The sequence below is a fragment of the Epinephelus lanceolatus genome, chromosome 18, assembly GCF_041903045.1.
Source record: "Epinephelus lanceolatus isolate andai-2023 chromosome 18, ASM4190304v1, whole genome shotgun sequence".
Taxonomy (NCBI): domain Eukaryota; kingdom Metazoa; phylum Chordata; class Actinopteri; order Perciformes; family Serranidae; genus Epinephelus; species Epinephelus lanceolatus.
The window spans coordinates 31210907-31228842 of NC_135751.1; the positions used below are offsets into that span (position 1 = coordinate 31210907).

General features: G+C 40.6%; 1 protein-coding gene across 28 annotated transcripts in view; it reads left to right on the forward strand.

The window, feature by feature from the left end:
• The first annotated feature begins 231 nt into the window (after positions 1-231).
• Positions 232-17936, forward strand: part of mapk8ip3 (mitogen-activated protein kinase 8 interacting protein 3) — a 42915-nt gene continuing 25210 nt past the window's right edge. For 8 of the 28 annotated variants that reach the window (XM_033644664.2, XM_033644671.2, XM_033644673.2 and 5 more), the window contains exons 1-10: positions 234-1242; positions 6954-7074; positions 8650-8720; positions 9153-9244; positions 11534-11557; positions 14036-14186; positions 15588-15819; positions 15904-16006; positions 16433-16551; positions 17482-17493. In XM_033644664.2, the coding sequence (XP_033500555.1) occupies positions 937-1242; positions 6954-7074; positions 8650-8720; positions 9153-9244; positions 11534-11557; positions 14036-14186; positions 15588-15819; positions 15904-16006; positions 16433-16551; positions 17482-17493 (1231 nt within the window). In that variant the 5' untranslated portion in view covers positions 234-936. Of the gene's footprint in view, positions 1243-6953; positions 7075-8649; positions 8721-9152; positions 9245-11533; positions 11558-14035; positions 14187-15587; positions 15820-15903; positions 16007-16432; positions 16552-17481; positions 17494-17936 lie in introns of all 28 variants that reach the window. The other 20 variants (XM_033644676.2, XM_033644679.2, XM_078161498.1 and 17 more) reach the window with 12 other exon arrangements.

A 17936-nucleotide genomic window follows, 5' to 3' on the forward strand; every position in this document is an offset into this window, starting at 1 on the left:
CACAACTTTCTTTACACAGGATGTCTATCACTTCTGGTAACCAGTAAACTAAAAAAACCTCTTTCATTGAATAGCTGAGCTTTAATCCTTATTTAACACGACCATAATTAAAGTCTTCAGAGTTTTGTAGCTTTATTTTGAAATTGTGAAGCTGACTTCCTGTATCATCTGCCTGGCTTAACGCAGTGAGCCCGCTTGCTCAATGCAGACGGTGTGACGTCAGCCAGAGTCGGTCAGCTGGCTCCTCCATCTGAACAGCAGGGAGAGCCTCTCCCATAGGGAGACATCACCATCAACGCCCGAGCCTGGCCAGCAGCGTCGGCCGCCCGCTGGAAGGGGGAACAAAACATGGAGGAAACGATGTCATAGTGGCGGATCAGGCATCGGCGGGGATCGGGAGCGTTAGATTATTTATTTACCTATTTATTAATTTATTTATTTCCCCTGCCAGCAATGGCCGGGGTCCATGGCTGCGGCTGCTGAGAGGCAGGTGCAATATCATCGACGAAGGCATTTCGTTCCTCGGCATGGGCTCAACGAGGGCCGATCCACAGGCTGGCCCGCTCCACACCCACTGCTCCCCGGATCAGATGCTCTCTGCGGGAGGAGAGCAGTAGCTGGGCCGCGTCTGGAGGCGATACAACGGGCTGGTGGTGGAGGAGGAGGGGGCCCTCTTTACATCAAAATATAAGAGCCAGAAATTTCAAGGTTATGCGCCGCTACACACAGCAACAGTTCAGTGTCGTTCAGTGAATCTGTGCTGTTGCAACATGGCATAAGTGTTTTCTTTATTGGAGGAACGACTGTGATTGAATGTCCCCCTTTTTCTGCGCTGAGCGGATCCAAACCTTGTGACAGTCTCGCCTTACAGGCCCGAAAAACTGTTTGAGCGCAGCCTCATCATCTGGACAACAGAAGCCGGTTCCAGCTGCCAAGATGATGGAGCTGCAGATAGACGAGGTGGTCTACCAGGACGACTACGGCCCCGGCTCCGTCATGTCGGAGCGGGTGTCCGGTTTGGCCAACAGCATCTACCGGGAGTTCGAGCGGCTGATCCGCAGCTATGACGAGGAGGTGGTGAAGGAGCTGATGCCGCTGGTGGTGAACGTCCTGGAGAACCTGGACGCGGTGCTGACGGAGAACCAGGAGCACGAAGTGGAGCTGGAGCTGCTGAAGGAGGACAACGAGCAGCTCATCACCCAGTACGAAAGGGAGAAAGCGCTTCGCAAGCAGGCGGAGGAGGTGAGTCAACCCCACCCCCCCCCCCCTCCGGCTCTGGTGGGCCTCTCCACCCGCATCATCACATCCAGCTTCACCCTGCTTCCTTCATAGTCACGGTGCCCAGTCTGAACTGAGAGGTTTCACCAGACATGTGACTCATGTTTAGGCCTGTGACATGAGATTATTTTTAGTCTCAATGCACTGCTGACAAATTTCCAACACATAGTGTCCTCTGTCAAGCTATTGAGAAAATCTGTAACCCTTAAATAAAACTTGGAGGGCTGTCATACATTTTTGTTTAGCAGAACAGCCTATAAGAATGCACTTAAACTCTGAACTTTTTCTACAGGACTTAAGTAAAAACAACAATGCCTGAATCAAAAATTTACTTAAGTAAAACATCAAAGGATTAGTCATTTAAAAGTATGTTTTAACACAGCAGATAACCTCATTCATGGTTAAGACAATGATGCTTGAGTCCTGCAAAATGGAAATGATATATAAAATACATTTTTAATTTAAATCAGCTTTCCAGGGATATCGCAAAGACACCATACCAGTTAAGCCAAGATGTTGAGGTCAACAGTCACTTTGTTGAGCCTGGACTGTCATAAAAACACAGCTGAAGTCTCCAAATGCAAATACACATGCAAAAACAAAGTAAGGACATGATAGGGTACATGCAGTATATGGTGATAAAGGGACAACTGGCCAAGCTTTGACAGATGAAGCCTGTTAGCACGACTCTCAGTGGGCGTTTACACTTGAAAACACAGCAACAGGGACACAAACAATAAAAGTGGACATCAATACGGACCTATTACATTACCGGCCTAGCTCCACCTCCAGCAAATCTTTTTTTCCCCCCTCTGACCAGTGTAACAGCAGCCGTGGGATCCAGCAGGCATCATAAAGCAACTTTAATCCTCCTCCCCATCCAAAGAGGCCTCAGCATATCACTGGCAGCCCCTGCTAGTATCAGCTTAGCTCAGCTTTTAGCCTGTTTCATCATCTGCTCTCTCCAACTGTGTTTCCTCCATGTGCTGGTTGTCTAGTTTGTTTTCACTGTAAGCTGTTAATTGAGATGAGTTTTGCCAGTTCATATTAACATTTGGGTGTTAGCATATCTAAGCTCATTTTAATGTCATGACAGACAAAATCCTGTATTATAAAATGTAGTCACATTGTAATTAATACTTGTAAACCAGAAGGTACTGCAGGTAACAGTAGGAACTAAGGCGGCGGAGACCATTGTTTTAGATGCCAGCAGGTTTAGAAATGTTTTTTTCTTTACAGTGAAACCAAAACTGAAACTAAAAGTGTCTGTATAGTCGCTGCAGAGGAGAAGATAGGAAATGTCATAGTGACTGCATATTCCTTGGAAATAGAGATCAGAACTGCTAATTAAATCAGTCAGTGAGCTGGCACTGATGTAGCTCAGTAAACCATAACACTGCCTGATAAAACATGCTTTAAAAGCGGCACTTATCTTCCCGCAAGATCTTGAAAGTGACATTGTTCATCATCCTCTGTTGCTCACCAGAAAACCTAGAGTTAAACTTACTATGTGGCACACATGTCCATGGGTTATAGTCCTGTTTTTGTCATGTTGTCCATTGTTGCGATAGAAATCAGGTCTATAATCTTTATTTTCTGTATCCAGGGAGGGTTGTAGTGGCACATTGACGCAGAGGAGCTGTCAGTACTGTTTTCCTCCACTGACTACCAAAACAGTTCACTGAAGCAGTTGGCAGTGAAGTGCCTTGCTCAGTACTTTTAACAAGCATGTAGTTTTATACTTTAACTTTCTCTGTCTAGACCCTTAAGCAAAAACTCAGTTTTATGTTGGACCCACACCTACTGTGTGTTAAGCTTTGGCCTTATTTATAACTCAAGCATTTTTATAAGTAGCAATTTAACCAATATAGACTCTATCTTCTGTTTCTTTTTTCAATGTGGACCCTATTTTCCCATGTTTATGTGTCAGAGGACAAATGGGGACCATTTTTGAAATTGGTCTGGCATATAGCGACTTGCTGTGTCACTGTAACCATTCAGGGAGATGTTTGCAGTTCAATGTATGCCTATTAAAAGTGCTTGTTTTTACCACCGACAGACTAAGCCACCAGACTCCATTGAAATAAACAGTAATTTTAGCATGTATAGAGCCAGCATATTTACACATATAACTGGGTGAATTAAGGGTTTATTTCAACTAAACCAAAGCTGGTTATTGTTGAACAGTAGAGAGTCAAACCAAGACAGTTTTTGTGAGGTTGTCCATGTTTCTGTTGACTTCAAACAAAGTTTGTTTTATGATGATAAAATTGCTGTTAAATGGGGTCTGGCTGGTTTGGTGACAGCAATTTTAGGGCTGTTTCTGAGTTAACAAAAAGGATCTTAGTCTTTAACACAAAGGTCTTTTCTGTAGCGACCCTTTCTGTTATGTTGTCAGACACATAGAATAATAATCTGAGCCTGTCGGTGGCAAAAACAAGCTTGTGGATGTAAAGTGATGATGCCAAGTTGCTCCAAGTGGTTACATTGCAGCTAGTTTCGCAGCTCAATGCTGGACCAATTTTAAAAAACTGTTTTTCCCATTAGCCACTTAGACTCAAACTCATGGGGAAAAGGGGTCCAGGTTGACACATACTAAAGTTACCATTTGATATTATATAGTCAACTTTTACAGTCAACTGTATTTGATTATTTTATTTTATTTGGTGTTCAGGACCTAGGGTTATGTTTGCATCTAGTGAGAGAAGTCAATTTACATCTTCATCTGAAATTAGGTGATTAATTTAAGTGGAACAAATAAACAGACAGTTTTGTCTGACTATCAGAGGGGTATAATAGGGGATGGGACAATGTGCGAGGGGTGGGGAGTTATAGGAAATCAATAGTACACAGAGCACACTGAGGGAGCCTGGCACAGTAACCTGATTTGTGCTTATGAGGAGCAGAGACATAACAACAAAAGCAGAGAGAGAAAGGGAGAGAGAGAAATAGACTGTGTTTTAGAAAGCCGCAGCATGAGCGAGTGAACGCACAGGCCAGATCGGACAGAGGCGAAGGCTAATACAAAGAAAAGGCAGTGTGAGAGAGAATCTCAGAGCCCGAGGAAAACAGTAACACACCCTCTCGCAAGACACTGGGAGCAACGAGCAAAAAGCGGCTCAGATTACAAGGTTATTAGGCTCAAGCTAATGGTAAACAAAGCCACAGCTCCCTGTTTGCTCATGAAGCCTTCATCAAGATATCCAAGATTACAGTTACTAAACTGAGGTTAACAAATTCAGCCATTTTGTAGCATCTTTGTTTGTTGTGTTGCTCTGAGGCTGCTTGCTGGGATGATCCATCACTTTGTATCACTTACATTTCTTAAAGAGTGCTGACCGCGAGAAAATAGATTATCTCTGCCCCTGACCATGCTCTTATCACCTTCTCTTTTCATGCGATTTCCTTTTTGTCCGTGTAGTGTAAAAAAATGATTTAACTTGGCTTCAATCCATAAAAATGGCCCCTTGGTCTACTGATTTAACCTGGTCACAAATACATTTCTAAACATATACTTGAGAACTTTTCCTCAAGGTTTTGTACTAATTGAAAACAAATACAGACTATACGTTACACTGCATGTCATTATTTTCATGCTGTTGTCGGTTTACTCTCTGGTCAGGTACACTGTGTAAATTGTTGTAAGTATGCCCACATTGCAGTCACTTAGCTATGGTTTGTCAGGGAAACGCATTAGCTTCACTCACTCATCACATGACTACCTACTGAGTTTTTCGTACTGGACAAGATAACACAGAATTCCAACCCTTAAATACATACGTTGTGTGTATTTGTTTGCATGAATCAAAAATGCACCACTATGTTTGTCGTCACTGCATGCTGTACCTCTGTAGCGCTCCATTTTAGTAGGAAATACTATGGGGACTGGAGAGGTTAGGTGATGCAGGCACAAGTGTAGGACAGAGGAGTGCATTTGAAGGGCAGTGCTGTAGGACGTGTTTCCAGTCCAAGGGATAGGCCGAAGGATATTATTTCGAGAAGCTGTGATCTGCTGCTCTTAAGCTAGAACAACTATACAGCACAATGGTTGTCCCTAGTTTCTGGCCATTACAATCTTAATATAAAAAGACACCTAAAATGAACGATAAGTGTCCCTGCTTTTATCTGTTTAGAGAAGGGTTATTCTTTTTGTGCGGAGCACTACATTTTTAGCACCAGACTGTCACTGTCCCTTAGATATTTAATTTAATTTGATTTATCAGTTCATTTTGAACATGTAAAAAAAAAAAAAAAAATGAACAGTAAACATAGCAAACTCTCTATCCTCATAAACAGCATAAAGAATATTTAATATTCACATGTCTGAAAAGGAGTAGGAAGATGTATACAGTATATAGTAAAACTATATGTATATAGTTTTACCCCTTCTCCATAACTCAAACAATGAACTCAATATTTAACATATATGCAACTCCCAAAAAAATGATGTACAATCCAAATATCCACCCAGGGTCAGTTAGATATAACTAAAATGAATAATTACCTCACTTTTAGCTTACCAACTCATCCTCATTTCCATACCTCGTGAAGTTTATTTTTTGTACATCTTCTCAATTGATTTATATTTGGTTTATCCTAAAGTTCTATATCCAAACCATTCTGCAAAGTCACCCCACAAAAATAGACACAAATATGCTTGTTGTTTTGTTTTGTTATTTGAATTAAACTTTTCTCTTGAACATGAATATTACATTTTAAGAGAGACAGTTTGTATGTAGTCAGAATGTTTATTTGATTTATTAATTTGTTTTTTACTGGTAGCAAAGGTCCAAAAACAAAACAGTATGATGGCTTTTTATTCCAGCTTGGTCATTGATGATAAGATGCAAATTCACATTTTATTGAGTCACATTGAAGTTGATTTTCTAAGGAGAATTGTCTTGTTAAATGAGCTTGCACGAAGAGCAACATCTCTGCTACCTCTTCTCATCAGAGGTAGAGACAGATAGTAGCTGAAACGATTCAGTGGTTCGTTCTTTCCTGCTAAAATCCACTCTGCATATGACAAACAAGTAGGTTTTGTTGTTCTCCACAGGGCTAGATATCAATAGTATTTGTTGTATCATCCTGAAGGTCATCAAATTGTAGCATTTGCCTTTTGTGTGGTGCATGCCTGCTGCATATTCCTGGTTCCATAGTCTCCCTGCAGTCAGAGGATTACAGTATTAAGACTTTGTGGACTTGCTGCACTGAAAAAAGGACGTCATTGTGAACAGCTTTAAATAAAAAAAAACAAACAGGCAACGTGAAAGGGGGAAGTAGGCAGCTCTGTGTTTGAATGTTCCTCATTCACTGAGTTTATGTGCACACTGTAGGACCAATTGAGGTATTTTATAGAGCTGCTGACAAACTCCAATCTTTCTGTAAGAGAACAAAGGCTTTATAAATAACACACCTAGACTTTGACTCATGCAGGGCAGACTGTTAATGTCACCGTACTATCCTGAAGGGTGATTGCTGTTATAAACATAATAACAGTGTATTAACCACAAGCATAGTAATCTTATTGTGCTGGTTTGTTTTCCATATAGTTGCACAGATCTAATCCATATACAGTACTCTCAATGCTATAAAACTTCTCACTTTTAGTGCAGTTTATGAATGTATTTCCAACTGTGTGAAAACCTTTATTTTGTTCATGTGTCTTCCATCAGAAATTCATTGAATTTGAGGATGCGTTGGAAGCTGAGAAGAAGGACCTGCAGATACAGGTGGAGTTTCTGGAGCTGCAGGCGAAACAGCAGGAACTCAAGACAAAGAACTATTCTGACCAGAGTGAGTGGACAGACATCCTTACTACAAACTTCTGAGTTCCCGTAATATACTGTACATGCAGCACATGTGGCTGCTCTTGATGAATGTCCCAAGCAGAGCTGAAGTCACGATCGCCATAGTCAGTTTCAAGAAAATTCCAACACAAAATAATTTCCTATAAGCAGGAACACATTTGAATTGGCATTCAGGTGTGACACTGGTAATTAAAAGGCCAAAAAATGAAAGACTGATGTTGAGAGCAGTGCCTAAAGGAGAACTTAGGTATTTTTCAACCTGAACCCTATTTTCCAATGTTCTTGTGTCTAAGAGACTAATGGGAACAAGAGTTTTTAAAAAATGGTCCAGTGGATAGCGACAGGGCTTCAGCCAGCAGCTTCAAAACAGTCTGCAATGTAACCACTTTGGGTCCAGCCATGGGGTCCAGACTTCTCCTTAGCCATTAGTTCGAGGTCCAACAGTTTAATACGTTGAGCATCATACTTGCATTTGGCCATGTTGTTGAGCTAGTCCGGTAGTCATTCACTCTGCAGAAGAAAATGGCACTTCAAGATAAAAATTCTGTGCTGGAAATTTACTCTACTTGAAAAACAAAGTACTTTTTTTACAAACTTGACACATTTGCGAGTCACTTGCGGTCCATTCAGAATGGGCCTGTGACCCACTTTTGGACTGCGACCCACCAGTTGGAACCACTGACTTAGGGCATGTTCAGCACCGTCAATTTACATCCACAAAAGTGCTTTTTTGCCACCGACAGGCTCGGATAGTTGTCATAAGTGTCTGACAACATGGAAAGGATTCCTCTGGAGATAAACATTTTTGATAAAGAGTTGTTTTTATTTTAACCAGAAACAGCCCCGAAATCCCTACTGCCAAACCCACCAGACTCCATTTAAATAAGTAGTGATTTTAGTGTGTTTTGGGCCAGCATATTTTCACATCTCTGGGCTATTTTTCCCTTCCATTATCTTGTCAAACACTTACAGTAGTAATCTGAGCCTGTCAGTTGCACAAACACTCTCAGTGGACATACACTGACAGTGAGAACATCCACAGAGTGGTTACGTTGCCCTGCTCTGGGCTGTAGACCTCTTGCTTAATACTGGACCCATGAAGAGTACCAAAGTTACCCTTCAAGGCCTAGTCATGTTACCAGGACATTAATCGAGTTTTAGAAGTTATTTGATGAATTTCAGTTAACAATTCTGCTGCTCTTCAAACTGTTGTCAGATAGACAAATAAAAGAAAAAGTAACACTAAAGCTAAAATGGGAAGTTGGAATGGAAAGTAGACACACTGTTGGTGGACGTTGTATTTTTAGATTATGACGCTTTTGTTCACTTGTCAGTACTTAATGAATACTTTTGTACATATTTGAGTGGCTCTTTTGTCATGTTTTCTTTGGCAGTATTGACAGTGGAGTTTAGAGCCAAATAGCTAAATTGAATAAATACTGCCAACTAAGATTGAACATTAGTTTAAAAAAAACAATATAGAGGTGTCTCTTTGTGACAATTATCAGAGTCTTTGTGGTGTTTTTGTGCTGTTGAACTGTTCTTTCTCTCTGTCTCCCAGTCACTCGGTTGGAAGAACGAGAATCAGACATGAAGAAAGAGTACAATGCTCTGCACCAGCGCCACACTGAGGTAACATTCAGCCCAACAACTTATTAACTGTAGTCCCTATACTTCTCATATCTAGCATAATTTCTTCCATTTCCGTTGCCATATCAGTATCTAAATAAGGCAAAATATTGTGGTAAAGGAACGTACCAATGTTTTGCATGTTTTGTTTTTCTTATGGTGCATTGAACAATTAAATAAGCATTTCAATAAGGCTAATGTGATTTGTCATAAATTAACAGCAATATGCAAAAGCCTGTATGATCCTCTGAGCTCTATAATCTCATCATTCAACACTTAGCAGATTATAGATCTTGTAATTAAATCATTATAATCCTTTTACATGCAATGTCTTTACTTACCAAATTTAGTGGTGTCTCTCTCTCTGCTTTCTTGTCCTTAAACATTTAATTTTCTTCTCACATCTTTTCTTTTTCTCTCTATTGTGGATCACAGATGATCCAGACATACGTTGAGCACATAGAGCGGTCCAAAATGCAGCAGGCGGGCAGCAACAGCCAATCAGAAGGCCCCGGCTGTGGACGAACGTGAGTCATTTTAACATGTGTTGGTGTGTATAGGTTGTGAGTATATCTTTTTGTGTGGATTTTAATCGTAACTTTCACCCATCATCTTGTTGCAGATGTTTTATGTTTTGTCCTGAATGTGTTATGCTGTTCATGTTTCAACATGCTCATTGTGCTGATGCTGGCATCTCTTTGTCAAGAGTCGTGATGAACAGCTGCTACTTTCTAACCATCGACAGAAAGGAAAGGAAGTGTACAAAGAAACCTCGCAGCCATTGTGAGCCTTAAGGGAAATAATTAGAAAAAAAGAAAGTTTGGAGTTTATTTTCCAGCTTGCAGTGTTCAGCAATTGGCCCGACCCATGAGTCCTGAATATTTATAAGCGCGAAGCGAGACGAGGAATGGGACAGCTGGTGCAGCTTCTGTAGCTGAACTGCAGATTAGTTGTGTTCACTATACACAGTGTCTTAAATATCTATTCAGCTACGCTGTTTAAGGCATCCTAATCCCACAAATCTTCATCAACTGTTAAAAAACAGAGCACTGAATGAGGCCGGTGTTTGCTTATTAGGGATGTACCCAAATCCAAATACGTTACTCAGGAAAGCACAAAGAATGCAGTGGCAACAGAAGTTTGTTCTACCCGAAGATGCTTGTTATTATACGGGGAAATAATTGACATGTTTGTGCATTCTTCATGTTGATTCATATCAATAAGAATGTTTGAAACATAGTACTTTAATTTTACTAAGTTGTCGTTTAATTTACTTCATATCATGGAAAACTGATCGCTATATCTGATCGTCCCCATCAGCGTACAGCAGGCTGAGAGAGCTTTAGGAGGAGGAGGCGTCATGCACAACAGGCACAACAATTGCAATGAATATTTAAGGTATACTATGCAGCATTGTCACTTACTGTTTTTAAATGTGCTCACCAGTAAAAGTGAGAGTAATAGCCAACCCCAAGTTCATTCTCATTTGCTGTTTCACCTTGCTATATTTGTCTGTTTTTGGCACTGCGTTTCTTGAATGCCTTGAATGTCAGCCGAAATCAGCCACCCAATAGCAGGCTTATAGCCACGGCATACATTCAGTGAGTTAGACTAGATTTAACGTACCTTCTGGTATAAACAACACCTACATCCGGCCTCTGTACAAATCTATCTGTCATGATGGTTTGTTGTGATCTTTTTTTTTTAAGGACAGTTGTCATTATGGTTAGATTACAAAGATCGGACTTATAGCATTTCAATACTTCTTAATGAACTGCTGATGATCTGGAGCAGTGCTAATAGTATCAAATAATAATAATAATAATAATAATAATAATAATAATAGGGAGACACGGTGGTGTGGTGCTTAGCACTGTCGCCTCACAGCAAGAGGGTTGCCGGTTCGATCCCGGGTGTGGGAGCCCTTCTGTGCGGAGTCTGGTTGTTGCATGTTCTCCCCGTGTCAGCATGAGTTCTCTCCGGGTACTCCGGCTTCCTCCCACAGTCCAAAGACATGCAGATTGGGGACTAGGTTAATTGATAACATTAAATTGTCCGTAGGTGTGAATGTGAGCGTGAATGGTTGTTTGTCTCTATGTGTCAGCCCTGCGATAGTCTGGCGACCTGTCCAGGGTGTACCCCGCCTCTCGCCCGATGTCAGCTGGGATAGGCTCCAGCCCCCCCGCAACCCTCAAGAGGATGAAGCGGTTAGAAGATGAATGAATGAATGAATGAATGAAATAATAATAAAATATATTTGATATAGCACCTTTCACAGAAATGAAATTCACAAAGTCCTTCACAAAATAATATCAAGCAATCAAACAATAAAACATGCAATCAATAAAAACAAAGGCAATATAACAAATAAAAAAGCAACAAAAAGAAAGTAAAATGTAGATCAAATACGGGCTACTGAGGCCTCGAACAGAAAAATACCAGGCAACAAACAATAGACAATTTAGGGCGGGACAAAGGCCATTTTTAAAAAATGGGTCCTCAGTTTTTTTTAAAAAAAATTCTAAAGAGACCACAGACTGTAAACCTGATGGAAGAGTTCCATAGTGTTGGAGCCACTACTTAAAAGGCACAGTCACTTTCTCCAAATCTTCAAAAAGTGCAGGATTGTAAAAAAAAAACAAAACAAAAAAACGTTAAAACTAGAGTCAGATTGAGAAGGTTTAAAAGTGTGTTTGTGTCTGTGTTTGTGTGGTTTCATGTGTCATGGCATGTTCCTGCCTCTTGTCTTTCTCTAATCAGTGTCTGTCTGTCTGTCTGTCTTGCTGGCTTGCTCTCTGTGCTGCTGTCTTGCACAGTCAACGCCACACATGGAGGAAAAGGTAAATCCAACATGGTCCCACAAATGCCCTCACACCTCTTCCCTGAGCTCCGCTGTCTAAACCGGCTTGCTTTTGCCCTAAGATGAGACTTAAAATTTGCCGATGCCCCACCTTATATTTTTGCCATGCCTTGAAACCTTGTGTAAAGACGTATTCCTTTATGCATTTGCTTTGACAATGATGCTTGTGACAATAATTTATTACAATGAATGTGTCAATAATGTTGCATTCTAATAAATAATGAAATAAGGAATGGTTCAGAGGTCATGTAAAGCAATGCAATCCATATTTACTCCTCTTTCTCCCTCATGAATTGTCAGTCAGTCTGTTCGTTTGTCTGTTTGCCTGCTCTGCTTGTCTTGTCTCTTTACCAAAACTGAAATAATATTATTATGCAAAAAGGAAGCAATCATATTTTTCTGCAGACCTTGTAATTAAAGAAATTCTGATGTGAAAGACACTGGGTTTTATGTAAACGTAACAAAAATGGTAGCAATTTGAGCTGTGCATGTCTAATGTTTTGTAGAGCAGCAGAACTATGAAGACAATGATTTGCAGCCCGCACACACAGTTCCAGTCAGTTTTGTTCAGGCACCACACAACTAAAACATCGCATATAGTTAGTCAGCCATACAAGGAAATATTTTATAGGAATGTCTTTAGATATCATCTCTGTGTTGAGTTTTCCACAAACTGCCCGTGGGTGCCTGTATCATTGACTCTGCCTGTTTGAATGAATTGCATTTGTATCCCCAGTAAGTTAAGAAAGCTCGTGAGGCAAATGTTTCTGCTCAGCCATTTTGCCTTTCCCCTTGAATCTCTATCCCTATTGTGCTTTGTTTCCACAACAACAACATTTTTAGCATTGACAATTATTAATATATCAGGATGCAGCTTTGACTGCAGGCATTTGCTGTTTCTGTGTGGAGTTTCCCATGTTAATGTGTGTTTTTCTGGGTGTTCAGGCTCTCCATACAGGCCCAAAACATACCATTCAACATGTATTCACATTTTTACCAAGAGTTAGATGAGAAGACTGATTCCACTGTTAAATGTTTAGTCACTGCTGTTTTGCAAGCTCAGGCTAAGTGGGAAGAGGAGGCAGGAGGAGAGCTGCTAACAGAGGCAGTCCTTCAGTGCTGCTTTGAACGGCAGCAACACCTATCACGGTGATCAACTATTGTCTCTCCCCACACCATCACAAATGGATACTGATTCTGTGGGAAGCACTGAATGTTCATAATAATAGACCCAGAATCCCAGACAGCATCGCAACTATTTTTGTAATTTTCACTTTCTCCTGCAATTTTATTGAGAAACAAAACCTACCTATAAACATTGCAACATGCATCGCACATTTTTGGAAAAGCTGTCATGTCAGGCATTTTGGATGGCAACAATCCCAAAAAAAGAGCCCTCAAAATCCTGGAGGAACTGAAATATGAAGCTGCAGCCAACAGCCAGTTAGCTTAGCTCAGCATAAAGTCTAGAAACAGGGGTGAACAGCTAGCCTGGCTGTGTCTGAAAGTAGCAACCTACTAGCACTCTAAAAGCTCACTAAAGCCCCTTTCCCACTGGATAGAAAAACACTAACATCCACTAACATCTGGCCTTGGTATTTCATAGGAAAGGTTATACTCAGCATTCACTTCCATGACAGATGACTCTGCAGTAGACATGGGTACTTATCAGTTCTGATTCCAATTGTCTGTCTGACACATGGGTGGATGCACTGATTTTAGCCCCTTTTCCAGTGCAATATGAAGACATTCCACCAAAAAAATACCAACACCTCCATCTATGCAGTAACATGGTTCCAAATTTAGTTGTCACCAAGTTTAAGAGAGAGACTCAATAAGTAACAGGTATAAGAAATAATGCAACCACGATAACATTTTCACTGGCCTCCATGCTGCTTTCTTCTCTTTACAAACCGGTTTTGCGGCCCGTCCATGACGTTGAACATGACACGCCAGAAAGTAAAACAAAACAAAATAGACAGGCATACCCATCTGCTGCAGAGCTGTGTACACTGCTCTGGTCCACTTGCCACAGGAAAGAAGTCTCAACTTATTTTTAATGGGTTTTCCTTTGTTTAAAAAAACCTGTATAAGTTTGGTTTAAAAAAGGGCACAATTAACACTCTTTTCTGTCAAAGTGTAAAACCAACAAGTCGCTGTTTTAATGGAGTGTTATATTCCAGACTCTAGGATAAGCTAGCCGGCAGCTGGTGATAGCTTCATATTTACTGTGCAGATATGACAGCAGATATAATAGTGGTATCAGTCTTTTCATCTAATGCAGCAACAAAGATCATGAGCATATTTTGGAAACGTTGTCCGGGTTGTTTTGTGCCTTGCATCTAATGCATGCCAGGATAGGTTGCAGCCCTGGAGAAGAAAAAATGATTAAATATAGAAAATGCATAAATAATAGTCTCACGTTAGTCTCCACCCCTCTCTGTGTCTCTTGTGTCAGCAGCAAAGCGGAGCGCCCGCCTTCATTGAGCCTGTACCCCAGCGGCGAGAGCATGGTACGTGGGGGTCTCGGGGGGGCTAGGATGATGCCCGGGAAAGACATCTGGCAGGTCAGCGAGCTCGGCCAGTCCACCTTCTGCTCTGCCTATCAGGTGGGACAGACAGCAGCCCTGTCTTTCTCCACGACCACAACCGCAGCCTGGTGTGTGGAAGAGGGAGGGGCCAGCCGTACTGCTGCCCCTCCTGCTAACCACACCCAAATGGACCACCTCCCCTCCCAAGCCTGCTTGTGTCACTTTTGAGGAAACTATTTTATTCACACTATATGTGGAAATCTTTCATTTAAAGGTGGAGATAGTGTTGATATTTGAACTCAACACCTAAACATCATGTGCATGATTTACTGTCCCTCTCGCTCCCACTGCCTTTCTCTTTAAACATCGACGGCCTTTCCCCTGTTCTGTGCACAGGCACAAATGCCAGCTGTTGCTAACAGGCTGGAATAGGATTGTATGTTTCAGTTCGAGCCAATTTATTTTCCGTCTAGAGCCTGTGTATAATCTCCAGACTTTTTTCAGCGCGCTGAACAGACACCTAGTGGCCCTTGAGGAGACATTTGCTGAATTTGACAAAAAGTGTTAGATTAGAATCGCTGACTGCATGTTAGAACCTTTTAAACCACCTTTTAGTGAATTTCCACAGTGTGAGATGAATAAAGTTTATCTTATCCTATCTTAAAGTCAGATATGTTAGGTATATACTGTATGTTGACTCAAGCAAGCAGGGGGTCCATGTTTTGTTCCATGGAGTTTTCTTTATAACTGTGATCATGGAGCTTCTACCATGCGTCCTCATGTTTTAGTTTACACTTGCGCATTAAGTTTAAATGTCCAAATGTCCCTTTTTAAAAAAAAAAACAACAAAAACAAAACAAAACAAACTTGTGTTTTATCTGTGAGACAAACAGCCAAGGTAAGAAAAAAGAGGACAGTGTTGCTTTCTTGCTGTGGCTTCTCGTGATTATTAGCTATGAAAGCATGTTGAGAGCATATGTGAAGATGAAAGTGCGTGTTTTAGGAGTGAGATACCCTTATTTTAGGTTTGGATGAGTTGTATGTAATATGCACTTTGACAGTGATTATAGGATTTAATCACAAATCAAAGACTTGAGCTATCTACCTGACCTATTAACTTTGAGAGAATTTTTTGATCACCAAAACAGCTATTGGGAAAGTTATTTATAATAATGGGTTTCATGCATCAAGAACTCTCTCAATAAAGTTGCCTAAATTTGCCTACAAAGCCAAAAAATATTAAGTGATAATACAGTATGACCTTTAAATGCATAAAGCTTCGAAAAGGGAACTGTACCACAAAACATGGAGGTTACTTAAAAGAAAGTTGTAATTAACTATCTGGTATAATTTTGCCAACAGTAAACCCGTACTACCAGTCACTGCTAGAAATAAAGAATAAGTACCTGCCTTCACTGTATGATGCTCATATAAATCTGTTTGTCTCCTGCTCCCATGTCATCGTCTCAAACCACCAAGGAGGATGGGTCAGAGTCAGACTCAGTGGCGGCCACACCCAGCAGCACAGGGAGCAAGTCCAACACACCCACCTCCTCCGTCCCCTCCGCCACTGTCACACCCATCAACGAGGGCTTCCTCCCGCAATCCGAGTTTGATGGGATGCGGGCTGGGAACCGCAGGAAAAGTGCCAAGCGGCTCAGCCGGAATATGGAGGTGCAGGTTTCCCAGGAAACCAGGAATGTCAGCATCGGTAAGAGGGGGTCACCAAATATGTCCTCCGTCTAAACCTGTAGTATCTGAGATAATGACTTTTCTAACTTTGCTCCCCTGCCAGGTATGGGAAGCAGTGATGAGTGGTCTGAGTTTCAGGAGATCATAGATTCAACCCCTGTGCTGGACATGTGTGTGGACCCCCGTGTGTACGGAGGGGGAAATAGGTATGACATATGAAATGTGCATTGGGCTACTGTGTTAAACACTTGTACTTAAGATATAAAAATCAAAATATTAAAATAAAATATGTCATCATTGTGTTGAGAATGTAAGTGTGAAAATTTAACTACAATATACACCAGTAGAATAAAATTAGAGAAAGCATAGGAAATATGTACAGTTATGTGCATTGTATGGTGACTGACAGGTTCACTGGTGGGTTTTTCCTCAGCTATTACATCTATTATTATTATTATTATTATTATTATTATTATTATTATTATTATCACATATTGATGGTGTTGGTGCTGTTTACCTGTGTGAATTTGATCTGGTGAACTCTGAGAACCAAATTGTCATAATTTAAAGGAGAAAAATGTTTTTGTTCTCACACAGCTATTGTCTAATGAAATCTGATGTGTGTGTTTCAGTCCCTCCCAAGGCATTGTGAACGAGGCCTTCGGCATCAACACCGACTCACTCTACCACGAGATCAAAGACGCCAAGTCGGACATCATCGGAGATGTAGATGCAGGCGCAGAGCTGCTAGGTATAAACTTTGATTGCCTTACATTTTGCTGCAATCATAGCTTTATTAGTTAAAGTACTTCTCTTAAAGCTTGGCAATAAAGTTGAAGAAAATGTTGCCGTGAAACCAATTTGATGGTTGCAGCAAAGCAAATCTATCTATCAGTGCAAGTATTTTACTTCAAAGAGAATGTCTGAAAATGGCTGCCTCCTTTAAATCAATCTGGTGAAAGCGATGCTTAAGACTTTTACTGAATGCTAACATGCCACTGTGTGATATTACTCAGTAATATCAGATTCAGTGTAGCTCCAAAGAAAGGGAAGCAATAGTGGATGCATGTGCGCATTACACAAATGTTTTGGATTTACGTTACTGCAGGGCAGGAGCTCCATGTGAGGCTGTGTGAATGTGCCACTGCACTGACTCTGATTTTATTTTCTACCTGCATGGCTGAGGCTGGAATACACTCCACGCCAGCAGCTCATCCCTTTGTCACATCCTGAAAAATCATACAATCCCTCTTGCGCTGCACCCCCAACTCCAGCTGCTCATTCGTGCAGTTTTACTTTTATTATTTCTTTTTCATTCTAATTTTTTATATGGGGCAGAGTCATGTTTAATGCAGCCCGTTTTAAAGGCTGCAAGTTGAAACAGCTCTTATTTTTACAAGTTGAATTTATTCTTTTTATCAGATTTCATTTCACTTCATGTTTATGCTTATTATTTATCTTAGATGTGCGTTGTCAGTCTTTGTTTTTGGGCCATTACACTTTAAGGGTGGATTTCGTTTCTCCCTTAATTTATATTTTTTTAGGTTTTTATTTATTGTCCCTGATTTTTTACAGCAGAAATAGAAAGGGAAATTTTATCCGTCTCGTTGTCCATCTGATAACTTCTCACCCGTTTCCTTTTTTCCCCTTTTTTATGTGCTTCTGCTGGTGACACCCATAGGCGAGTTCTCAGGTGTGTATCTGAACATGCATTGGTTGGTATCTTTTTCTTTAACTCTCTCGACTTCTCTTTATTTTCTAACCTCCACACCCAAGAGTAAATATTAACCAGTGTATACAAATTAGATAAAGGCAGCTTACTGTACTCATAACTATTAAAATGTTATTATTAATTTTTTGCTTGGTCAAGCAATTGGACATTTGGAATTTTTGATGATACAGTAGATGCCCGATATCCATACACTCACAGTAAAACATTTTTTTCTTGTTCCTTTAAAGTCACAGTGAAATTATTTTAATCTTAAGTGATTTCCACAAGATACAGTCTGCATATTTGTTAAAAGGCACATCTCTCTCAGGCTTATATACATCATTTCACAGAAGCAATACGCCCCTGAAAACTCTGTTTCACTGGGACTTTAAAATAAATCTGCTGATATTTGAATAACTCATCTT